General features: G+C 43.7%; 1 protein-coding gene across 3 annotated transcripts in view; it reads left to right on the forward strand.

Annotated features, from left to right (window-relative positions):
- SYNE2 (spectrin repeat containing nuclear envelope protein 2) overlaps nt 1-26,191 on the forward strand; it is a 180,580-nt gene that overhangs the window by 147,714 nt on the left and 6,675 nt on the right. For 2 of the 3 annotated variants that reach the window (XM_017807555.1, XM_017807556.1), the window contains exons 100-112: nt 544-702; nt 1,672-1,838; nt 13,578-13,740; nt 17,144-17,331; nt 17,489-17,639; nt 18,131-18,313; nt 19,627-19,764; nt 20,654-20,848; nt 21,677-21,959; nt 22,317-22,385; nt 23,171-23,307; nt 24,246-24,369; nt 25,937-26,148. In XM_017807555.1, the coding sequence (XP_017663044.1) occupies nt 544-702; nt 1,672-1,838; nt 13,578-13,740; nt 17,144-17,331; nt 17,489-17,639; nt 18,131-18,313; nt 19,627-19,764; nt 20,654-20,848; nt 21,677-21,959; nt 22,317-22,385; nt 23,171-23,307; nt 24,246-24,369; nt 25,937-26,148 (2,169 nt within the window). The remainder of the gene's footprint in view (nt 1-543; nt 703-1,671; nt 1,839-13,577; nt 13,741-17,143; nt 17,332-17,488; nt 17,640-18,130; nt 18,314-19,626; nt 19,765-20,653; nt 20,849-21,676; nt 21,960-22,316; nt 22,386-23,170; nt 23,308-24,245; nt 24,370-25,936; nt 26,149-26,191) is intronic. The other variant, XM_017807558.1, reaches the window with a different exon arrangement.

Genomic DNA, 26,191 nt, shown 5'->3' on the forward strand with positions numbered 1-26,191 from the left:
AGATTCTTGATGCTAATTTTTTTGCAAGTTCTCCAAGAACTGGTGAGCGAATGGAAAGAAAAGAGGGAGGCTTTTATAGAGATAAAATTATTCCAGTCAGGAGCTGCACAGTGTCTCTTACAGTGGCAGAAAAACAAGAACTTACCAAGGTGTTATTTCTCTTGTGTTATGTATAAGGCCATACTAAACAGTATGTAGTAATTAAATATTTTATATTCCTTCTTTGTTTGGCATTTTCAGGTTTTTCATCGAGTAACATTTTAAATTATTATATAAGCACATTATTTATAAAGCTGTCACTCAGTTTCATTCTTCTGAGGGAGAGAATCTGATATTTGCTTGTCAACTTTTTGCCCTGCTATCCAAAATAAGATGTAATAACAACCTGCTTGCTGGCTTTGAAAAGTAGAGATACTTGATAACTGCTCCTGCAAAATGGAATATGATCAAATGCAGTCTCGAAATTAGAAGGCTCATAATTGCTGGTTTCCTTCCTGAGAAAGCTGTTGCTGGAAGTTAATATTATTTTATGCTTTTCCACAGGTGTCTCTGCGGAAGCAGGAGATCGAGGACAGGCTCAATGCCTGGATCTTGTTCAATGAAAAGAACAAGGAGCTGTGCTCCTGGCTGGTGCAAATGGAAAGCAAAGTGTTGCAGACTGCAGATGTTAGCATTGAGGACATGATAGACAAATTGCAGAAGGTAAGTAGCAGCACCGCTTTTCTTCAGTTGCAGTCTGGTAGCTCGTTACAGAGACACCATTCCTCATGTACTTCTTGCTTCTTAGAAGTGATACGTGATATAAACCAACAGGTAAGGGCTTTTGTGAGTAGGTGAGCTTTTCTACCATCATCTCATATCTTCTTGATGTTCAGACTTGGAGCATAATGCAAACAGAAATGCCTCCTGAGTGCATTTAGGCATGGAGTGTGAGCTGTGTGAGCTGCAGTAGTGGGGGGTCAGTGTTGTTGGGATTTTGGGGCACCTGTGCACACACAGCACTGCTCAGAGCTTTCCCTGCTGGGGATCAGTGGTGTCCTGGGAGCAGCTCACTGCTCTCACCACCTCTATCATCTACACAACTGGTAGTCAGAGGGCAAAGAAGATTGAAGGACAGGGTAGGTGAACAAAAAGTTTCCACAGCCAAAAATAAAACTTAATTTTGCCCCTTCCCCATGGTAGTTAGTGCTTTCTAATACTTTTGTATTAGCTTGGTTTTAAAAAGGACCATTATTTTTCTGCCGTGTTCCTCCCCATGGCTAAAAGGTCTCAATATCTAATCCTAGATCTCCTCTGCATAAGAATACCAGCAAAATAAAGCCATCCTAGACTTGAATTTGGGTTCCTTTGAGGTAACTTCATTGAAAAACTACTTTAAATCAGGAAAACAGATAAAATTAGAACATTCAGTTTCTATTTTTAGGAGTACTTACTCCTGGCACTTGCAAGTCTTTAAGCTGCTTATTTTTTCATAGTGGCATCAGTGTGAGAGGGCTTCTTCATTGAGATTTTCTTCTTCTTTTAAGTGAAAGAGTGGTACATGCTAATGTAGAAACTCCAGACAAACCTGACTTCACATCACACCTGTGGGAAAAGAAAGAGATAGTTTTGTTTTGGTTTTACTGTTTTGTTTTGCCCTCTAGTTAAGCAATGTTTGTGTATATTTATCAGGACTGCATGGAAGAAATAAACCTGTTCAGTGAAAATAAGCTTCACTTGAAACAAATGGGTGATCAGCTAATCAAGGCTAGCAACAAGAGCAGAGTTGCAGAAATAGATGACAAACTCAACAAAATCAATGATCGCTGGCAGCACCTCTTTGATGTCATTGGGTCACGGTAAGAAAATGATTTTCAATGTTTTATGTGAGATAAAAGTCAGAGGCTTATGTCCTTGACCATCAAAAACAGACTGACACGACTTTTCAGTTCTGTTGAAATGTATTTTTGAGAGTCAAGCTGAAGTGAATGCTTTTTTCGTAATGACTTGTTGCTGTATTAGGACACCAGATGTCTTAACTTACTCAATGGTAGAGGGCAGGGTGTAAAAATTCATATAAAATATAATTTTTATTACGGGAGCTTTGCAAAAGGAAGAGTTAAAATGATCTCTCTGTTGCATGTGTTGAATTGCAACTTGATTTTAAGGCAGTCTGGTAGGAGTTCATGTGGGCTTTTTAGGAGAGCCTCCTGTTTTAACAAAAGCCTTTGTTTCACCCTATGTCTGAAAGCACAGAATTTAAGAATAGATTCTGTTCTGTCTCTGTAGACAGTCAGATTTATAAAATGATAACATTCCTTCTTTACATTCAGAAGCGTATGAAATTCCATTTAATATCAGTGCTATTTCTTTACTCAGTCTCTCATAAAAAACCTGAAAGACCATATGAGTTTCTTTTAAATTTAGGATCTCTTGTATGATGGTGAAATGTAAAATACTACCAGTTGAAATTAAAACAAAAACCTGCATAGTCTAGGCAACGACCTCTTCTTAAAGGATTAAACATCTTTATTATACTTGACAGAGTTAAGAACATCATGATCATTTTAGTGTTAGCCTTACTGAGACGATCCCATTTCATCATTATCTCTGAGTTTCTACCACAGCTTGGCAGGAGGAGGATGCTGGGCTGGTCTCACCCCCTGCTGAGTTTATTAGTAATCCAGAAATAATAAGGCTAACACGAAATTAGTATTGGTCTAAACTTCTCTCCCAAGGTTTTGTTTTGCCAGTAATCCCCTCTGTGGGCCCTCAGAAGCTCTGTTGCTGAGTTTGGGACAGATAAGGAGGGTGGTTTGTGCTGTGACAATGTAGTGCTAAGTGTGCTGGGCCTTAATCAGGAATGAGATCTGAATTAATGGTGACACATGAGCCGTGAATGATTAAGCAGAAGGTGCCTTCTTAAGGTCCTACACGTTGCAGGTAGTCTTGCAATGGTTGTCTCAAGGTGTGTCCGTGTTTGATCCCATGCAGGAGAGAAAGCTCCACTTTTATAACAGCACTTTTCCTGTTCTCCTCTGATGGTAATGTGTCACTTTTAAAGCACTTTTATGATCATTTGTGTTCTGCTGTGTGTTAGTTTTGAATTGTAGCAATTTTCAAATGCAGGTTAAAACTGAGGTTAAAATGGCACATTCCTACCATTCTTTAGGAAAATATTCTAAAGAACTGATGGGATATTTAGAGAGATTTGGATGTCTTATTCCAGCACTCTGTGACAACAGAGCACTTGTTTGTCTACCTGGGATGTCTTAAATCTTTACCTTCAGACAAGTGTACAGTGGTGCTTTGAGGTACATTAGTGTGGATTTGCCTAGAGCATCAACAAGGCTGCCAGTATTTGATGTCTAAGTGGATATTGCAGCTACTGGAGAATTGGTGTGATGCTTTATGATTGTTCCTGTGTTCTTAATCCCAAAATGTCTGTCATATGCCAGCTTCTACTTGCAATTTCCACCAATTTCCTGCTTAGCACCAGGGCAATGAACTGAAAGGACCTGGCAAAATATGATTTTAAGCAGCTCCCTCAGTGGTCCAAGGTTATCAGGCAGCCCCATGGGCTCTGCTGGTCCTCTTGGACTTAGTACTGGCAGAGGTTCAGTGTATGGCAGCGTTTTGCAGCCCGGGTGCACATCTCCTCCCTCGCCTAATCCCCCTTGCTTGGGCTTGGCTCCCAGCTCAGCAGTTCTCAGCTGCTCAGTCATAAATTACCACCAGACCTGTGAGCGTGGGTTGGGATGCCCCGTGCTGATAGACTGTCTCCTTCCTTTTCAGTTAAAAAATGGTATTTATGATGTGTTGAAAGAGCTCATAAAAAGAGTGTGGTGGCAGAATATTTTGGCCCTGCTAGATTGAGCCATCACAATCCAGACATCCTCTCACGATCCCAAACATCTGCCATCACCAGTTTCATTCAATGGACAGTAGGATGGGTTGGCTCCAGGGAGCCCTTAGGGAATGGTACAGGGGCTGTACACCCACTGTGGCCCTTTGGAAGAGATACCGTGGCACTGCAGGACTGCTGCCATGTCAGCACACCTGTGCAAAGCCCTTTTCTTTGGGCATTGATGCATGTCTTGGGCAAGATAAGAGGAATGGAGGAGATGCCTCAGGGAAGGAGTGTCAGAGGGCCTTGGAGGGTTTGAGGATAGGGGAATTCTGCCTGGAGAGATATGATAAATTTGACTGTGGTGGGGAGAAAAATCTTATCTTTCTCCTGAAATAATGAAATTAGAAGGTAGTTTTGCTCCTATCTTTTCAGATCAGGAACTGTGGCAAGTAAATCAAAGTGTAAATTTTCTGAGTTTTTGAGTGAATCTGTGACCATTTGAAGCTTTTTTTTTGACAAGTATTACAACTTCAGCAGTTTCTGTTGAACTCACAGTGATCTGCTGCCTTTATTTGCACCACAGCCCACTGCACCTTGGCTCTCAGTGGCCCACCCACCATCACAGGGGCAAGGACCAAATCATGCTATGTCTTCATAGCAGGCCAAGATTTGGGCAGAAAGTGAACTACAGAGCCACTGATTAGGGGGAGAAAATGTATATTGAATAGCTGTGTGTTCCAAGCCAGTTCTTCATTTTTGGGCACTGAATCTTTCTTTTAGAAAGGCACTTTTTGATCCTGTGGTTCAAGAGTATGAAATAACCCGTATCCACAAAGGAATCTAATTGAGATTAGATTCAGTTCTGTGGCTGCTAATACTCCATGGGTGACCCTGCAACCTGAGCAGCATTTTACCTTTTCTGTAGTGCAGTGTGATGGCTGTGTGATACCAAGATGAAACCAAAGCAGCCTGGAGGCAGTGTATCAATGCAGAGTGTTCCTCCTGATAGCTTGTTTCACCTTTTAAAACCAATAAACGTCCTGGGACAGATGGGCAAATTAGGTGAGCTCCCTATTTAGTCCTTGAAGTGATTCTCTTAGTTCATGGTGACAAGCTCAGATTTGCCATATGGCTGCACTTGCAGGACTTAACACTTTCATTATGTGCCTGTGCTTGGCTTGTGCAGTGACAAAAGCTTTGCCGCGTGTGTTGCGCCAAGCCACGCTCTGGCTGCAAACTTGGAAAAGTCTCAAAATGTTAATTTTCACGGGATAAAGTAACCATCAGGGCATTAGCATTCCTGGAAAGGAGAACAAATGAATTCCTGTTCAGCTCAGAAGATACTCTTACTAGGGGAGTTTCTCCTGCTGAAGTCTTAGTTGATGGATGGGGAATGCAAACACACTTAACAGGCAGAAAGGGAGCCTTGTGCTGACTGTAGAAATGGACGCAGAAAGGCTCTTGCTTTTGTTGCTGAAGCAGTAGGAGAAGGACTGCCCAGGCTGCACACGGGTGGTAGACAAGCAAAAACCTGCAGATCGGTCTCTAATGTAGCTGATGTTGCATTTCTGTACCTCTGGACATCCTGCAGCTCGTGCCACTGCTGCTAAGCTGTGGAAGGGGGATGCCATTTCTCAGCTGCTCTGGCTGTGGGCACATTGTGATGTGTTTTCTTACTTTGGTGGGTCTGGTCCCTGTTTTCAGCCTTGTGGAGAAAGGCAAAGTTTTTGTGTATGTAGCAGGAATGGGTTCAAATGACTGCAACCATTTATGCAAGCATGAAAATGCACAGAACCTAGGAAGGTCAAATGTGTCTTCTCATTCTTTTAAATAGGAATCCTTGGCAACTGGGTGTTTTCCCTGTGTTTGCAAGCTGCCAGCTGTCATTGCAGGGTCCAGGAATCTTAAACCGCCACAACCAAAGTCAGCCCTTCCTTCCCACATCGAACTTGGGAAAATCAAGGTGTTTTCAGATGGTTTCTTGCGTACCCTGGGGGACTGAAATTCCCAAACATCCTGAAGCTGCTCAGGTTGCAGAAAAACTGGGAAGACGTTTAAGCTCTCCAGTGACATCACTTTGTGCTGTGCTAGGTGTCCACAGAGGCTTCATTGGGGAGCTCCAGTGAGCCACTGCTCTGTGATTCCCTCTCCTCCCTGCACCCCTACTGTGGCTGGGTTGTCCCAAAAGCTGCTCGGGCAGCAGTGGGCCTGGTAGTTTTGGGGACTGAGTTCATACCACCACTCAGGTGGTCTCTATTTATTTTCCACTACCTTGCTTACCCTTTGGCAGGACAGACTATCAGGCACCACGTGTTGCTGTGCTGTCATAGCCCACAGTCACTGTAGGTTCACTCCAGGTTCAAAGGTCTCTTTGAATTGCTGCAGATCAATATTGCAATAATGCAAGGGAAGCAAAATATGCTGCAGAGAGGCCCCCAGGTAAATGATAACCGCAATGTCCAGCAGAATCGTACTGGTTTGTGTCAGTACCACTGTAACATCTCATTCTTGTATTTATTTTGGTAAAAAAAACCCTGGATAATTGAAATCTCAGTCACAAAGTGCCTGCTTTCTTTCCATGTTCCCTCTGTCCTTTGAGGATTACGCTTTGCTTTGGTGCAGAGGCTGTGACAGAATTCATTATTGTATCAGCCATGATGGTTGGGCTTATTTTGGTTATGCAATGTGTGCCGGGAGCAGGGGGAGCTGGCAGTGCAACGGGAGTCCTTGTTTCCTGCAGGCTGTCGCCATTCCCAGTGTCTGCCTGTAAAGCTGGGGGAATTATTTCCCCATTTTCTCAGACCTACCCTTTCAAATATGGTTTTGAACCACCCTGGACCACGATGTTAAACCGTGGAGGTGACTGAGCATGATTTACCTGTGTAAATGTCCAAAGCCTTCTCCCACTGTGCTGTGTCTTCCCAGGCACTGTGTGTCCTACCGTGTGAGTGATCAGCAAGCCAGTACAGGTCTGCAGGAGATTATCTGAATACTGAAAAACCTTTGATTTCAAAACCATTCTTTGCATTTTTTGTGGGATTATCCTAACTTCTTTATTTTTTTCCTGATATTGGCTGGATGGGGAGTGACTTGTAATCCAAGGTTCTCCAACTTCCGCCTTTCTTTCCCACCCCGTGATCTCTGGCAGTCATAACACAGAGAAAACATGACAGTGTGTTTTTCCATAAACGAATGATATCATAAATGAAGATTAGGGCTTATTTTGTCCTCCAGCATAACAGGCTATTTGCACTGGAGGCCTTCTGCCTGGTCTGGAAGGTTAAAGAGAGGACAGGTTAGTGTGTGGGAGATTTAATTCGTCCTTAAATACCTGGGATATAATGGTAAAGGGGAGAGAGCAGAATGCAGGAGAAGTAAGGATACCTCTTTGTGCGTGGTGCCTGTGCGTGGATGTACGTGCTCTCGGTTTTTTGGGTTTGCTTCAAATTGACTCTGCTGTAAATCATCCGGGGCTGAGACTCCAGTCCCTCTTTTGCACAAGAAATGAGCACTGCATCCACCTTTCTCGGTGCCGAAGGCTTCAGCTTGCAATCTTTTTGTCGGCAGCCGCAGGCAGCCGCCCCGGCGTGCGCTTTCTCATGGGCTAATTCTCTTGTGTCAGAATAAAGCTCTCGTGGTTTTGTTCTGAGGAGGGATGCGGCCGTTCGCCAGGTAAAAAAAATACCAACGCAAAACGTCGGGGTTAAAATGAGGGGGGAGAGGTACGCTGTCTCCCCAGCTCGGGGTCGGGGAGGAGGAGGAGGAGGGCGAGTCTCTCTCCCCCCGCCACGCGGGATGCTAAAGCGGCGGATAAATAGGGCATCTGTGGAGGAGGGGTTTCCTCTTCCATGCCTGCCTGGTCGCACAGACGGTCCCCCTTGCAGCTTGGGATTTGCAAGCTGAGGAATGGTTTTCTCGTGCGAACAGTAAGTGCGGTGTTGGTGAGCGGTGCGGGTGTGGTGGGTTCCGTGGGAGCAGCGGGACCCGCCGGCCCTGGGCGGCGGCGGCGGCGGGGGGAGGCGATGCGGTGCGCCAGCGGCTCCCCGCAGTTCTCCCTGGACAAGTGGCTAAGTGGGAGAAGCGGCGCGTTAGCAGCAGGAATAGCGCTCAGGGGCCTCTCGCTTGAAATCAGCCGTGTTTGGGGGTTGGCACCCAAGGCGGTGGAGATCTGTGACAACAACCTTTGGACTCGCCGGCGGGTGACGCGAGAAAAGCCTCCTCCGGCTTCACCCGCTGCTCGCTCCCTGTGCGCACACAGCCCACGGACACGGGGCTTCTGGCACTGTACCAGGACCGAGAAATGTCCTTGCATTTTATAATAAGGCCTAAAATTTGCCTTCGGCGTCACCTCTCCACATCGGTTCTTTTGTCCCTCACACGGTTAGGCTCCCCCTGCAACTCACTGAACAAAGGTTTCCTGGGTTGTGCATCTCATTTGTTTTACCGGCTGGTAAACAATCCTGTCAGCTGGCAGGGCAGTTTCAGCTCCTCCTCCGAAAGAAACGTACTGAGTCTCTTTTTCTGATGACATTTGTGCTCGTGAAGGAGGGTTTGGAACAAATGTCAGGATGTTGTTCATTCCTTCAGACACTAGAATTTGAATGTTACTGTTTACCTTATTTGAGGTTGCCCCTACCTTTCCTTGCAGCATTTTGACATCTAAGCCAATGCAGTTGGCAGGCATTTTGTAGTTCTTTTTGCTTGTGTGAATACAATTCAGTCAACCTGGAAGCTCCTTCTACTGATATATACTTCCCGAGTAGTTACTACAAATATTCTGTTTACTTCTGTGACTGTACAATGATTCAGCCTGAGACAGCTTAATGGGTTTCTCTTGTAACCCAGTGTGGGCAACTTCACTGAGGGTTTTAAGACCCAAATCCAATCTCTGGTCAGGTCAGTTAGTCCTTCTGTTCACTTTTGCAGCCAGCTTTTAGTTATAATCTTCCAGTTTTGTTCTTTTTTCTGCCAATTCTATTTTGGTGTGAAGATTAAGACATTTAGAAACTGGCTTTGTTTGGCTTATCCCAGGCATCTTATGCATGTGTCTTAAGTGCTTTTATGAATCAGGGTGTTATTTTAACTAGGCCTGTTGTAAAAGACAAGACAAGTCTGAGTTTGTTGGGGTTTTTCTTAGACTAGTGGTGATATTTATTGGATTTTTTAAATTACTACTAATTCTTTTGGTTCTGAAGGCATGTTGAATGGTGGCAGGTGAGCTCTCATTGGGAAGTGAACAATGGATAAGTAGGCCTTTTTTCAGTAAACAGTAAGTTTTTCCTGTTTGACCAAATAACCTGAGGATCAAACTTGGTAGAGGAAAAATTCAGTCAACAGTGGTGGCACCTTCCACTCTATGGCTAACTGGGAGAAACTGGTTTCCTCTGCTGCACTTGAACTTTTGTTGCTGTTAATTCACTGTGTGTCCCCTGGAGGTGGGGGTGGGGGAAGCTTTTGTCCCTAAGCTTGGAGGCTTGCACTGTGCACCTCCACCCAGCTCCCAGCAGGACAGTCTTTCCCTAAAAATGGTCCCTTCAGGATGCATCTCAAAACAGTTCATGAGTTTTCTGTTAGGCAAAGAGCAAGTGATTTGCAAGAATGCTTGCAGTGTGCAGATATGCATCTGAGAATGGTGGTTGCAAATGCAAGACTTTTATGGATGTAATTAGTCCATTTTACTCTGAGCTGTAGCCAGAGAAATGGCAGTTTCCTGTGACTTCAGTGGAATCTGAGGGTGCTCAAGGAGGATGCTCAAGTTTTTCATCATTTTGCTCATTGCTTCAGTGTAGAACCCTTGCCCTTTACCTTGGGATCTGTGTGTACTGACAAGAGCAGATCAGCCATTGTGAACATCTGGACAAGGCTGCCCTCCCATTTACCCACTGCACTGGTGTGAACTTCTGTTAGGTTTTTATTCCTCTTTGTCTGCTTAGCTCAAGTTTGAGATTAATGCCTTAGAGCATTAAGGGTGGTCAAATGACTGACAAATGCCATATTCTATACAGAATATGTAACAGATTAAATTACTTAATTACAGTGGTGTATCTAATGGCAATTGCTAAAAATTAAGTACAAGCTCCCAATACCACTGTGATGCTGTTTGAGACTGTTGCCTCTAGTAACACTAGAAGGTAAAGACCCACATATTTATGGTGATATTCACAACTTGAAATTTAGAGTGGTTTCTAAACCAAAATAACATTGGAATGGTGGTGCAAAACACCACACTTAGATTCTAAAACTGTTGCTTTTTAAATTTATTGAGTGTGCTTTCAGTCATAGAGACATTTATTTACGATCTCTTATCCCTTGGTTTTGTTTTGGACTTCCTTGGCTGTGTTTACCTGCCTATTTTCCTAAGATGCAGACTGAAAAAAGACGTTTTGTGGCCTGTGAATTTTTCTGTAATGAAGCTTAGGAATGGGCAGCAGGTGGATACAGGCAGAGAAGGAGGTACAGGGAAGCAGAGATGATCCTGAGCAGCACAGCAAGCTGCAGGTCAGCTGTGACATCAGGTGCTCCCAGTGTGTGCATCTCCTGCAAGTCGCCAGAGGGACATTTCCAAAGCACTAGTGGGAAACATCATAGATTATGCAGAGAATAAATTCCCACAGGATACAGTCAGGGACAGTGCAACAATTAAGCCTTGTTTTCCTCCCAAGTGGCCTGAAATCATGCACAGTTAACAATGCAACAGTGTAGATATTTGGCTCAGACTCTTTCTCTGGCCTGGCTTTTCTTGTGGCTCTTCCCTTTGGTGGTCAACACAGAGTTTATATTGCCCCGTCTCTCCAGGGAGAAGCGTTCTTGAGTCACTTGTCTTTGGTGGGCCACACTCCCTGAGGAGTCAGAGGCCCTGCTGAGCATCATAACCATCAGATCCAAATTGACTGGTGGGAGTAGGGTGAAGGAAGAATTAGTTCTCCTCTGTAAATTACTGCCAGCCCATGATAGCACAAGAAAATTCTGCAGTGACATGTTTATTGAGTACCGCTTAATAGAAGCAGAACCAGGAGCAGGAAGATTTATATAGCAGCTGTTTGCTTGGGAGCCAGATGCTGTCTGCATACAGGGTTGAACTTGGGAGCAGAGTTCTGAAAAGAGCTTGTTAAGGAAAGTGAGAGCAGCTCAGTGCTTTTGTCATCTGCTGGCTTCCTCTCTATCAGCTGCAGCAGTGGGAAGCACAGGCAGTGCAAAGGGGCAGAGGCAGCTGCTTTGCACTTTATATCAGTATCAGTGGTTTTGTGAGTGCAAGGCAGGAACAAGGTGGACCATGGACTTGGGCCAAGTCCTTCAGGCTGGCTTGCAGGGTTACTTCAGTCAGACAATGCTAATTTACTTTTTGGAGAGTGCAGAGTTGCTAAATCCCTTCCAGGAGTCCTAGTGGAGGACTGTGTTCTTCTTGCCCTCCTTGTAAAACAACTGAAAGTACTGCCTGGTCCTTGTGGGACAAGAGGTAAGGGAAGGTGCTTTTCATGCTGCTAATCAATATGAGACCCCAGATTTGCCAACTGTACTCTGTACCTTCATAGTAACCAACAGGACTGAACAAATCCAGCAGGATCATTCCCACATCTCCTCCACAAGTGCTTTACCTTAAATCAAGTGTCTAGCTGACGTATGTATCCTCTTTGATTACCTTAAGGTTACTAATAAGATCAGTTGTTGCTTACAGAGTGGCATATTCTTTATGGATTAGCTGTCCTGCGTATCTCCTGTCGTTGTATCAACAGGCAGCTGCAAAAGCTGCTCGATTACAGGCAGTTTGGACCCCTCTCCTCCAAAACTTGCTAGGATAGTTTGGCAGCAGGCAGGACAGCGGGCCAGGAAACTTCCCACTTTCCTCACAAGGAAGGGGCAGGTCCTTTGCATGAAGCCACCATGCAGGTACCCTGTCAGGGCACTCCTGTCTTGGGTAATCTGTCTCTTCCTGCACTACATGAGATCACATCCCTGTGCCCTGCCCCAGACTCAGTTTGCACAGCACTGGTGTTGCCAAGTACATCAGGATTCATCTCAGACTCCTCAGCACTCCCCTGCATTTTTGGGACATGCATTGATCTCCTTGTACAAGCTGCACTTGCAGTCCCACTGCTGGTTTTGTTTAGCTGGTGACAGTTCCCAGCCACAGTGGCCAATGAATGCGAAATGTCTCAGCCTTTTTACAATACATACTTTTAACTTTTTGCACTGCACTTGACTTAAATAAAGAGGCTCACCTGGGTAGTTGCTAGAGCAGGCAGTAGCTAAAGGCTTAATTTGTAAATTTGCATTTTAAAAATCACGCGCAAGGTCCAGAAATCCCTCCCGAGGCAGAGGGACATAACTAGAGATCAGAGGGCAAGCAGCCAGGAGAACACAGGGAAGCAGTGCTGGCTAGGAACTGGGTTTTCCCTGGGACATGGGTGGAATGATTCCACCTGACTTTAGCATCTGTAGTGTTGATGTACGGCAGGGTAGAGCATTGGAGTTCATGGGGAGAAACATGTGCTTTTTGGTACAGTTCATCTCTTCTGATGATCTGAATGTTTAAGACAAGTCTGATAGAGATCATTATCTTTTTTTTTTTCTCCATTAACTACCAAGGTCTAGATGGCAAGCTCTGAAATAAGTCTGAAGTCAGAAGAGTTAAGTGTCACCCTGGTGTTGCCTTTTTAGTAATTTTTTGGGAGGAATTCCAATAAATGAGAATTTCAAGGAAAGATTTGAGAGCATATATTCCTCCAACACATGGGGACAAATTTTCCAAAATGTACAAGTGTGCTACTTGCATAATTCAAGGGGCTGATAAGGAGGGTTGACATGGTAATATGCTGTCAAGGCTGGAAATAAAGAAAAGTTTTTCTGCAGTTTGAGCGCTGTGCTCCAAACAGTGTAAGAAAAGTAAATAATCTCAATGGTTCATTGCTTGTCCACTTCACAAGTCTCTCTACCCATTGCATATTCTCCTCCTTCAGGATTGTTTTTTAAATTCTTCACCCATCAGGAGAGTCTGTCATATCTCTGCATGTCCCAGTGTGGTGTTTAGGAGACCTTTTAATGTTGTGGCACTACAAGCTCTATAGTGGTCGTTGTTCAGGCCTTCTCCTCTCCTGCCATCATCCAGAGGGTAGTGAGGCACTGGTGCAGGTTGCCTGAAGAAGTTGTGGATGCCTAATACCTGGAAGTGTTTGAGGCCAGGTTGGATGGGGGACTCTGAGCAACCTGGTCTGGTGGAAGGTGTCCCTGCCCGTGGCAGGGGGGTTGGAACAAGGTGATCTTTCAGGTCCCTTCCAACCCAAACCAGTCTATGATTTGCCCAGGGTGTTGGACTGGTGGTTGGGGCAGATCCTGCCTCTCTTGGCAGTGATCACCTTTTGGTGATTAGTGCAGGCCTGTTGATTGCTGAAGAAGACACTGAACATAATTCACAGCAGGAAAATCAGACCATAGATACCCATTTTAATTTAACTGTGGCGTGTTGTGGTACAAATTCCCACTTAGACAAATGTCCACTAGCAGATGAAAATTCACCCTGGTCATGTAGTTTCATTAAAGCATTCACACAAGACCATCTTGCAGCTGTAGAGCAGGGACCTGCTGAGCCAATTTAGGTAGGTTTTGATTAAAACATGGCTCTGATTTCCAGGCAGCAGCTTGGTCCGACAGTTAAGTGCTTCATAAAGCCATGCCTGTCATCACCTTTTGCAAACGTCCTTTCCACTGATTGCCGACCTTTGTAACAAAATATTCTTCCTGATTTGCTTAGGGTGAAGAAACTGAAGGAAACATTTGCTTTTATACAACTTTTGGACAAAAACATGAGTAACCTTCGCACGTGGTTGGCCCGGATTGAGTCTGAGCTTTCCAAGCCTGTTGTTTATGACATCTGTGATGACCAAGAAATCCAGAAGAGACTGGCAGAACAGCAGGTGGGAAATACCAGCAGCCAGAGTAAATGAGCTAAAATGCTGCTGATTAGTCCTGGTTTAAAATCATCTGTTTCTTTTCTTTAGCTAGCCCTTCTAACTCTTTGCTTTTCATGGCGTGTTCCTGCCAAGATGCGTTACGTGGAAAATTTTTATTTGCTTGCAGTAATTTCAGTATTGTGTTGAAGTACCCTCACTTCACCTTCACCCCTTCACCCAAGGAAAACATGCAAAATACAAACAAAAGCATTTTAAATTTGCTCAGTTGAGTACAGCAGACTTCCTGAGGGCTAGGCAGGGCACAGACAGTGGGCAGAATACATGAGGATGACTTAGACTGACAAGGCGTGAATGCTGCTCTCCTGCAAAGTGGCTGTGACTGATTCGAGTGCTGTGATTTGATGCACTGCCTCACTAGCTCAGTTCTCGTCCCCTCCTTGCAGACAGCAGAGCAAGCTTGGCAGAGAAGGATGCTTGAGCTTTGGAGGGTGGACTTGTGCAGACACACCTTTGGCTGAGGCCTGATCCAGTCGGCAGGCCCTGAAGATCCCTCAGGGTTGGGTGAGATGGTGTGTGAATCCTGCTCAGGCAATAAGTCTGAACCAACTTCTGCACCACTGACTGTTGGATGAGTGGGGGTGGGCATTTATCCAAGGCAGTGGCTCACCAGGGGGTCTTAAGAGATAAGCTGGATAGTCCTGGACTAAATTTCTCTCACCAGCAGCCAAGGAACAAAAAGGAACTTCTCCAAAGCAGAGGTTTGCTCAGGGCTGTGCTATAAGTCTGCCCAGGTTCAAAGTCCTCGACTGTCATCTGGCCTTTGTGTTGAACAAGAATATTTGCCCTAAAACTAAGGATGACAAATAAATCTGTCAAGCTTGGAAGCTTTGTAGCATCTGCCTTTAAGAACACCTATTGCTATCCTTCTCATCCTCCCCATCTTTTCTCTCTGGCTTCTGCTTTCATGTCTGAGAAGCAATCCCTGAGTGACCCAGACCTGAGGGCTGTGTTCTCTCCTGCTTCATAGGGCTCTCCTTGCACTCATGTCCCACACATCACAGGAAGGCTCAACTCCTCTGTGACAGGAATGGAAGTGGCTCCCACTAACTCCACTGCAGGAGCTGACCAAACACCAGAAGCCTTGGCCCTGTGCCTCTGATGGTTTCATCTGCATTGTGCATGATCATGTAAACAGCAAGGAAATGTTTTCTACCCGTCCAAACCTTTTGCATTCTCAAAAGCAGTGATAAATTGCCAGGCAGAGCAGAGCACTGGGCACAAAGGAGTTGTGTCCAAACTAATTTATTTTTATTATGAGCATTCAAGTTTCAGCTGGCTGTAAGAGCCATCATTTGCTGCTCAGAGCTACTTATTGCTTTGTTGTTTGGATTCTGTTTCAAACACAGACCCCTGGGCACCTCCAGGCTCCTTCTACTGTAACTTTTTAACAGGCTGAGTATGAGAAGATTGTGCTGACTAAAAAAGACCATAGGAAAAAAAAAAGCCTCTTTTGCTCTGCATTAGAGAAACATTTATCTGAATGCGACAAGTAAAAAGATCTTTCCTGGTTTCATCTGAACAATTATTTCAGCAGGAGCAGAGTGATGGTGAGAAATATGCCCTACAGGCTTCTTCTATTTGACATCCATGACTGGAAAAGCGTTACCTGTTCAGTCTTGAACAATGACATTTAAAAGTGTTGTGCATCCACAGAGATGTTGTATGGCATGTTTGTTCAATTAAAGAATAAAGATTACAACATGAGTAATAATAATTTTAAGATTGCAAAGGTGTTTCACTAATGCAGAGATCTAGCAGTGTGTAGTCTGTTTAAGATCTCTGGGCAATGCTGTGCAGAGTTGAAGGAAAAGTACCTTTTGGGGCTCACTGTATGTTCCTGACCCCCTTACTTAGGTTGTGTTTATCTCACTTAATACAATCGGGGCATTTGGAAAACAGCAAGGATTCTGCCTAGGGTTATTCCGTGAACCCAGGCATAACCTAAAGTAATGAACAACATTATCATAGTGCAAGTTAGAATTAATTTCTGATCTGTGGTCAAAATTCTCGTTTTCATTAATGCATCTGTAAATCCGATGGAATTTAATGAATTCAGAAGAGACTCTCCAGGTACCAGTAGTGGGGTAGAGCCTGCTCCCAGCTGTAGAGCTTGTGTCAAAAAGACCCTGATGCATCTTGCTCAGAAAACATCTGTGAATCCTTAATAACCTGTAAAAAAGTCTGTTTAGCTCCTTCTGGCAGTCTCTCATCCATGTAGAGATTTTTGCTTCTACATTCCTTAAAGCTGTTCATTACTACGAATTCCACAAGCCATATTACCCATGTAACCACTGAAAATTGCCACTGGGTGATACTCAACTCCTTGCAGCTTGTTGACTTCTGGGAATATCTTTCTTCAACTTCTGTATTTACTATAAGCTGGATCTGGTTTTGTTTGTTTTATTCTGGTTTTTTTTGTGGGTTTTTTTTTTTTTTAGGTCTAGAGCAAAACCAATTCCGCTTCATATGTTCAGTAATACCATTTAGTGATAGTTCCAGTTCACTGTTGTCAGAAAAATATTCGTCTGTGTTTGTTATTCTAGTGTTATTCAAGCAAAAGTCTCTGTATCCTTCCTTAGAAAGGCCAGAAATGGATTCAGAAAATGGAAATGTAGTGGACATTGTCATTTTATTAATATTTATAGTTGGTAGCATTGTACAGAGCTGCCTTTTCGATAAGAAATGTTTAGATAAGGATTTTTTTCCTCTCCCTGTCATTCAGTTACATTGACTTCAGTAGTACTGATGGGTGCAGAATGAGAGGACAGACTTCCATGCCTCTGGAGAAGAAACCTGTAGTGTAGATTAGACAAAAGGTCTTTGCCAGACCCTTTAACAGTCTGTCAAAACAGGAGCTCTACAAGAGGGAATAGGAAAAGTAGTGTAACACCAGGTACTTGTGTGCTGTGTTTCTGTGTTTCATGCTAACAGTCTGTGATCATACAGTCACTAAAATACACGTACTGTACTAGGAGTTCTCTGACAAGTCTTACAGTGCAGCAAGCTGATATGAGACAGTCACCTTGTGCTGTCAATAAGAATTTATTTATGGCATATGTACGGTTTGGACTTTGAATGCACATTGAAATTGTCCAGACTGTTAATGAGAAGATTGAGTTTAGACTGAGAAACCAAAGTTGGACAATCCCTTTTTGCGTGACAGTTTTGTCCTGTCGGCCTGTCATCTGCACAGCTCATCCTGCAAGTCTGGTTTCTGATGCTAAATAAGCTCTTCCTGACACACAAACTGCTCTTTCCCCATCCTCTACAGCATTTCAAGAGGGTATGTCTGAAACGTAGCTACCCATGTTTCCTTCCACTCAAGCTGTTCTTTTGCCCATGGCAGGATCTGCAGCGAGACATAGAGCAGCACACGGCAGGTGTGGAGTCCGTGTTCAATATTTGTGAAGTCCTGCTACACGACTCAGATGCTTGTGCTAATGAGACAGAGTGTGACTCCATCCAGCAGACTACCAGGAGTTTGGACAGACGGTGGAGAAACATCTGTGCCATGTCTATGGAAAGGCGAATGAAGTAAGTCTCTTTTCCTTACCCCTCCTGAAGAAGCCTGTTGGCAGCGTTTTGAAGAAACGCTGTGGCTTTTGCCACAAGCCGAATTTTGAAAAGGAAAAAAGTAATTCAGAATTAATAGTTGGCTTGTGATAAAACCTTTCCATTTTTGCTCTCTCAGAATCGAAGAAACCTGGCGTCTGTGGCAGAGGTTTTTGGACGACTATTCTCGCTTTGAAGATTGGCTAAAATCATCTGAAATGATAGCGGCAAGGCCTAATTCTTCAGAGGTTTTGTACACGCATGCAAAGGAGGAGCTGAAGAAATTTGAGGTGAATTTTCTAACTTCCTTTTTTATGCTCAGCAGCTGGCTGAATGATCAGGCTGTTGAGTACTTATTGTCTGTGCTGAATACCTGGGTCACTGGAGAACACTAGTTTGGCATTGGTGATATAGAAAACAAAAACAATGTGCCCAGTGTGCTGCTGCTGGATGGATGTCTGGCTGATGTATTTGTCTCCAGATTTTTTTTTTTTTAATATGGAGAATCCAATGCTCTGAACTGACAAGATCCTGCTTATAAGTTAAAGATTTGCTCTTTATAGGCAAGAGACCTTGGTGAGTTGATACTTATGTTTCTTCTTTCTTTTCCTAATGAGCTCAGCCTGAGCAGATGATTTAAAGTACGGGTCCTCCTCCGGACATAAATTTGCAGTTGGAAGGTCTATTTTTAAGGGGAGGGCATCACCTCTCTTGATGGATAGTATCATCTGCATCCTTTCTCTTGTCAGCAAGGGAATGAGTTCGCTGCTTTGCCTTGCAGGCATTCCAGCGGCAGATCCATGAGCGCCTCACGCAGCTGGAGCTGATCAATAAGCAGTACCGGCGCCTGGCCCGCGAGAACCGCACCGACTCCGCCAGCAAGCTGAAGCAGATGGTGCACGAAGGAAACCAGCGCTGGGATAATCTCCAGAAACGAGTCACTTCCATTCTGAGGAGACTCAAGGTAATTGCACGGTGAGGTGAGAGAGTGAGGAGCACTTGCTGTAGGAATTTCTCAAGAGCAAAACATGCGCTGGAGCAACTGTCTTGTGTTGGTTTGTGTCTTGAGCTACCAGTGTAGGAGAGCAGCTCTGGAAAGGTCACCAAGGACATGGCATAAACCTGTCCTTGGTAGATGGGCTCTTGGTAGCTGAATAAGAGCATAAGGATGCAAATTTGGCTGATCAGTTGCCAGTCTCACTGCTCCTGTTACACTTATCCTCTTATCCTTGTAATGTGTTCATGCGGTGGCTTCTTTCCATAGATAAGAGGCAAAGAGACAAAAGGGCCCCAGTGCAGATATGGTTTGGAGTTTGCAACTCAGCTCTACTTCATGCCAGGTTGTGATTCACCTACAAGGCTTTAAACATGGAGATGTAATGGAGAGGCACAGCTCCTGCTGTACTGCCTGCCTGATGAGGAATGTTGTATTTGTGAAGGGTGTATTTGTGACTCTTCAAAGCAGTATCTTGCTTGTCAGTTAAACTGATCTCTGGGCAGATATTCTGTGCTGTGCCCTGGGGGAAACTTGCCTGATTTTTAAATACAGCTTTCCCTGTCAGTTGTTTGCAGCACTGCTATAAGGTCCCAAAAGTCAGTGGATGAGACTCTGGGAGCACTGATGGCGTTTCATCTGTGCAGTTATGGGTTGTTGTGTTTGGGATGTTATATGATCCCTTTCCTGAACAGTAAATCCACCCAAGAGAACAGACAATCTCCATGTCTGTTGGCAGCTTCTGTGGGGGATGGCAGCAGAGAAGGTTTCTCCTAGTTACCACACCAAATGGTACATTAATTACACTGGCATGATCATCCATGATCCAGCTTCTCCATTGTAAAATGAGTAAAACCTGATTTTAATCTCATAGTTTTAATGACTTTAATTAGAGATGGGGTTTGCTTCTTTTATCTATGTCTGTTTTAAATTTAGAACAAATTAAATGTCAAACCCGAGTCCAAATAACTGCTACACTGGTCTGATGATGTGGGAGAAGGCCTACAGTGTGAAATCAAGACTATAACTTCATAGAAGCATCTTACACTGCTGAAGTTTTATTCCCTCTTTCATACAAATAGTGTACTAACAGAGGACACCGATCTAGCATCACTACAGAAAGGGAACAAGTTTTATCCATGGTTTGCTGCCATTTGTGCCCTGAAGGCCTTTAAAGTAAACAGAAGTTTTGGAAAAAAACCCTACTGTTTTCAGAAGGGTCCTGTGACCACCTTTTTTAGTAGCTGCAGTCTTATAACACTGGCTCTTTTCTTCCCATCCAGCACTTCACCAATCGGAGAGATGAGTTTGAGGGGACAAGGGAAAGCATCCTTGTGTGGCTCACAGAGATGGACCTCCAGCTGACAAACGTAGAGCACTTCTCCAAAAGTAACTTTGATGACAAAATGCGACAGTTAAATGTATGTATCCTTATAGAACAGTTGTTTAATGTAGCCCGGCTGATCCTGTTGGGCTGCCCTCTCTTGACAGAATCATCTTTCCTGGAACTTCGCAATAACCACCAGATCTGTGTAGGGCTGTATTTGTTTTAAGACACCAGTAAATTGTTAAGACCTATTGTCTGAATCAAGATTAATCTGTACAGTATTTAATTCAGATTCAGTGTTCAAGCTCAGTTCTGTCCTGCCATTTTCTCCTGATGCTGCATGTCAGTGGCAGTGATACCTGGGCTGGAAAGTAGCAGATGCCGGTTAACAGTAAAAGCTACATTCCAAAATTCAGTTGTTTTTTTTTTTTTTCTGGTGAGAATTTTTTTTTAATTGCCATCCTCTGAGCACATTGTTTGTAGCTGGGACTTTCAACAGAAATAACACAGCAGGAATGTGCAATGATTCTAAAGAATATACTAGATCTTTGTTACCTGCTCATATGCTCATTTCTCCATTCTCCCTGCACTGCTAATTGGTTTGGGATGTAGATTTATTGTTGTGTAGGCTGGAGGCCCAAGCAGCCAAACAGACTTCTTTGCTGCTGAGACAAAGATTGTGTGTACCCAACAGAAAAATAAACTCTGATTAACTGAACTCTCGAGCCATGATCCTCTGCAGGCTCAGGACACTGCAGTCAAATTCATGTACACATGGGTGGAAAATGCCACTTCATTTGGAACTGTAATTCTGCTAATAAAACAAACCTTTGGACCTTTTGAGTAAAAAGATATTTGCCAAATTAAGTTAGACAACAATGTCAATCTTGTCTTTCACTGCAGTGAGCCAGAAAAGAGAGATAAACCTCAGGCTAGAAAGGGCTGATGCAGAAGTAATTATTTTTCTTGTGTATTCCAAACAGGGTTTCCAGCAGGAAATAACACTGAACACCAATAAGATTGATCAGCTAATCGTTTTTGGGGAGCAGTTGATTCAGAAGAGCGAGCCTTTGGATGCTATTCTGATTGAAGATGAATTGGAAGAACTTCATCGATACTGTCAGGAGGTGTTTGGGCGAGTTGCCCGGTTCCACCAAAGACTGACCTCAAGGGATCCTGTAAGAATCAACACTTGTTTCGATTGTTGGGACAAGATTTTGGTGTTTGAATTGCAATGCTCATTGCTTATCCCTTGCAGCTTCACTAAATGGTTTGAGCTGAAAGGGCTCAGGAGCTCCACAGTAGATGTGCCAGCTTTGTTAAATCTTCGTTGCCAGTCTTGTCTCCTCACACCTCTCCTGGTGGGACTCCATCTGCAGAATCTGGATAATAGCATGGAAGGAGTCCATATGGTTCATATTTATATAGTAGTGGCTTGAGGGCTTCAAAAGCTTTTTTGGTGTTTCTTAGTTTTCTGTAATTTCAGTAATGTGCTTAGAATATCTCTTTATATATTTGTGAGTCTCCTTCTGTCTGCTTTGTTGTGAGAACACTGAATGGGGAGAGCAACACGCACTTTGCTTTTCCCTGGGAACATTCAGATGATTCTCAGTTTGCTTTGGCTCAAAAAGAAAGAGTATCTGTTAGAAAGGCAGGTGAAGGAAGTAACATGAACAACTACAAGTAGCTGTTCACCCCTGCCTGAGTTTTGTTTCCTTGCTGACCTTTGAAGTCCATTTGGAGCTGGGTACCCCTCCCTGCAAACTGAAGAGAGATATTAAGGTGGTGGTTGAGTGTCTTGAAAGAGCAGAGGTAGCTGCTGATGATGATTGTTTTGGGAAAAGAGGAGGAGGCAGAAATGATGTCTCCTTTTAATTTTAGGCATGTGATCTTTGATTTCTGCAGCTGACCACAGACTGTCCTGTGTGGCTCAACCATTAGCTCATTAAGCAGTGTAGATCTCTTGTAAATTTTACTAATATGCGATAATTGTTACTTATTTGTAGGGATTGGACGATGAAAAAGATAACTCTGAAAATGAGACAGATCAAGAAGACTCCAGAGAAATCCAGAACGATCCCTGGCATAAGAAGGCCATCAGCGAGGGGCCCTCATCAGCACAGTCCCTTTGCCACCTTGTGCCCCCTACTCAAGGTCACGAGAGATCAGGCTGTGAAACCCCTGTCAGTGTTGACTCCATCCCACTCGAGTGGGATCACACAGGTGATGTGGGAGGTTCTTCCTCTCATGAAGATGATGAAGAAGCAACATACTACAGTGCTCTGTCAGGTGAGAACCAATGTCCAGCGATTTGGTTTGACATGGACAACTGCAGGATGTCCCTGTGTGGGAAGGGAGGGGGATTGAAGTCTTGCTCCCACATGGTTGGTTGGTTGGTTTTCAAGTACCATTAATAGATGTGAGCAGTCTCATCTCTTAGATCTCTTGATGAAGGGAATGGTATTGTCTAAACCAAGCTTTTGTCTTCAGGAACGTTAGGTTTTTAGAAACGTTACTTTTTCAAAATGTTTGAAAATAGTATCAACCACTTATTTTGTTCTTTGTCTTTGCTGTCCCTCGTTTCGGTTGTTTTTAATAGTTGGAAAATACTGAATAGTGAGGAAAATGACATTATTCTTTTTTCAGATGTAGAAATCACTGAAAACCCTGAGGCATATCTTAAAATGACCACAAAAACTTTGAAAGCATCTTCTGGTAGGCACCTGCTAATGCATGTGTCTGAACATGGCGATCTCCCTGTGCTGCACGCTATATTCCTCAACCTCTCTCATATGTAATGTCTGACTTCCTGCCTTGTGTGGACACCATGTCTCATCCTGTCATGGTGTTCTTACGCTGCAGTATCCACATGTACATTACAAAGCAGTCCAGAACATACCATTTAGATTTTGCCTGGTAAATGCCGAGGTGGTTAAGTGTGCATTTCGTTGTAACGATCTTTTGGTACTTTCTCGGTGGTTTGCTCTGGGTAGTATCACTTTTTTGGTTGTTTCTAATTTTGGTTGCATAAGGCAGTAGCTCCAACTCTGCAAGTACTTTTTGCGGTGCATGACAGAACCGTGTGTGTCCTGTCTGTTAAATCCAGAACAAACGTTCTCCAATTCAGGACATGTCTGTACTTGTCCCTACTGACATGCATTGCAGATGTGTGATGGTATTGTTGGGATGCAAACTTTCCAAAACCACGGTGCAGCCTTTTTCTTTTGTTTTTTGACTACTCATACCTGTATTCAAGCATTTTCCAGAAGAAAACAGAATGTCCCATAACTGCATGGCTCTCATCTCATTACCTTTGAAACACTGTTGATGTTTTGCAAATGTGCATGCTTTGCAAGGAAAGCTGCAAAACTGTCATTTTTATGCCATAACTTGATGCCATTTTATTCAAAGCGCTTTCTAACTTTAAACAAAGCAGCAGCTTCTTTGTGGAAATGGGATTTTGCACTCATGGTATATGGTTTTGTTTTTATTTGTTTCAGGAAAGTCTGTTTCAGAAGCTCATCCTTGGCATTCTCCAGGTAGCCCAGTCTGCAGGAAACACAGATATAATCAGGCAGAGATGGTTGGAAATGTATTGTCTGGTCCAGAGACAAGTACTCCCTATAAGCCAGACTATGTGAGTTTGAGGCTCTGTGAGCACTGAACCTGTTCTACACAATCTGTTTGTTGTTCTGTGTAACTCTATCTTCTTCCCTTCTCCAGCATCAAGGAAAAGAATGTTTGGGGGGGAATGTGGGGGGAATGTTCACTTCATGCAAACTCAGACATTATTTCTGGTGGCTCAGGTAACCAGTGAGAGTCTCTATCCACGTGCTAGAAAAGCTTCTTTAAAGCAATTCAGAACAATCGTGTTGGGCTCCTGGTCAGAGTCAGTGTCTAGAGGAACTTCCATCATCAATTGTCATAGGACAAGTCTAAGAGAATTTAACCCCCACGAAGGAGAGAGTGTGAATACCCTCTCTTGCTACTTACTGACATATCTCTCTTTCCTAAGCAGACAGACTTGAAGGGTCCTTTTCTAGCATGCAACACACCATTTAATCTGCTTCTAGGCACTAAAAAATGTGCTAAAATGGCTTATTGTTCGTGGGTACCTCTGCCTTGGTCGCTGTTTGCCAGCCATGGCTTTGCCAGCAGCTGCCAGGCTCAGTGGATCTGGACAGATTGTCAACACTCTTCCAGACAGGATGGTACTGATATCTGGCTGCTTTTGTCATCACTAATCCAATCTTGGAGCCTTAGAGTCAATATTGCCAAGACCCAGAATCCAACAGAGAGCGTCAGCAAATGTACATTGTCTGGTACATGCAGTGCAAAAGCAATTAATTTACCATGTCCAGTCTTGCAATAATTAGCACCACTATGGAGTGTTCTTGTTTACTGGAGAGGCACAGAGAACCAGTATGAACCGTTAGTAGAGACACAGAAGCCTAGTGCTAAATCTGACATGCAAGAGCTCAGCAGCAGCCCAGCCACCTCAAAGTAATACAAAATAAGTTTAACCTTTGACAACTTGTTAACCTGCAGGGCTCACCCACCAAAATGTCCTTCCAGGTGAAGCAGCTCAGCTCTGCAAGCAGCAGCAGCAAAGAGAAAACTCCATCTGCTAATATGAGTGATGAAGAGCCCCAAGATGACCAAGAGCTCATGAATATAGCAGCAGCAGAGAAGCAGCCAGGTATGGGAATGGCTTTGGGGCTGTGGTGTTTGTCCTCTGACGCTGGGGGCAGAAATTCAGCACATTTGCCTTGGGAACAAAATTGAAATAAACTGCTATAATCTCAGTTAATGTATTTTGCCAAGTTTCACTGAGCTGCCTTCTCACCCAGTTCTGTCCAACCCACATGTGCTGTTCTAAGCTGTTACATTTTCTGCCAGAATTAAGACTTTTCTCCCTCATAATATACTTCTATCTCTTTGCTAGTTGTAGTGAATTGGAACAATTTCACTTTTGTGTGATACTGAATACTTCAGAGAATTTTAATTAGATTTCAAAACAAAGAAGTGTGTCTCTGTCTAAAATATAGATTGCTGTGTTGAGCTATGGGTACTCCATATAACAAGATGCTACAGCACCCATTTGCAGAAGTGTTTTGTCAAAGCTGGTAATATATTCTGTTCTTCCCTGTGGTCCTTTTATCCAAATAGACCAACAAGCTGGTTCTTAACCTTTTAGGACCTCATTCCTGGTTTCAGGTGCTTGAGATTGTAATAATACATTGTACTGGAATCACAAAAGAGAATTGTGGTAAGAATGCTGCAGCTAGATGCACCAGCTTGCTTTGTTTATGTCTCTGGTCTCACAGATGGCCCAGGGTTGTGTCCCATACATGGGATGAATAGGAAAAGCTCTGAGAAGGGCTTAGATGTGCTTCTAGAAATACTGTTAGTGATTGCACAGGTGACAACTCCATGTCCTTTACCACTGAATTGATGAAACATAGAATCATAGAATGGTTTGGGTTGGAAGAGACCTTAAAGGTCATCTAGATCCACACCCTCTACCATGGCAGGGACACCTTCCACTAGACAAGGTTGGTCAGAGCCCCATCCAACCTGGCCTTTGACATTTCCAGGGATGGGGCATCCACAACTTCTCCTTTCAAGTGCCTCACCACCTTCAGAGTAAAGAATTCCTTCCTAATTTCTATTCTAAATGTGCCCTCTGTCAGTTTAAAGCCACTTTGTCCTATCATTCCATGCCTTTGTCGAAAGTCCCTCTCCAGCTCACTTGTAGCCCCTTCAGGCACTGGAAGGGGCTCTAAGGTCTCCCCAGAGCTTTCTTTTCTCCAGGATGAGCAGCTCCAGCTCTCTCAACCTGTCCTTAGAGGAGAGGTGCTCCAGCCCTTTGATCATCTTCATGACTCACTGCAGCAGCTCCATGTAGACATAAAACACAGACCCAAGTCCTAACTGCTGGATCACATTTGTCCTGTGATGGATTTTGGTGTCTGCCAAATCACAGCTCTACTCATTGAATTCCATCTCCTCAGACTTGCTCTGTTCTTCTAAGTGCATTAATGTGATTAAAATCCTTTGTAGCATTGCTGTGTGGATAACTTGACCAGTAACATGAAATTTTCAGGCTGCAGAATCTCAAGAAAAAAATGTGTCTGGATAACAGTAATACATGACAGCAATTATTTGGCCTTGAGTAGATTTGAGAATAATTTACTTTTTGCATCAGTTTTACACACTCTGCACATTACTGAAGTTTTACATGTATCTTATTCTATGATTTGTAGGCATTATTGATAGGTGGGAGCTCATCCAAGCTCAAGACCTCAGAAATAAACTTAGGATGAAACAGAAATTGCAGCAGTGGCAGCAGCTGGACTCAGATCTCAGCGACATCTCTGCTTGGCTTGATAAAACCGAGGAAGAGCTGGAAGAGCTGCAAAAAGGGAAAATTCCAACGAGCATGCAGGCATTGGAACAAAGGGTCAAGAAGTTGAAAGTAAGTTATGGTGTACTGAGAAGTGGGATTTCAAGATGCTGAT

Source organism: Lepidothrix coronata, unplaced genomic scaffold (genome assembly GCF_001604755.1).
Source record: "Lepidothrix coronata isolate B3197 unplaced genomic scaffold, Lepidothrix_coronata-1.0 Scaffold19, whole genome shotgun sequence".
NCBI lineage: Eukaryota > Metazoa > Chordata > Aves > Passeriformes > Pipridae > Lepidothrix > Lepidothrix coronata.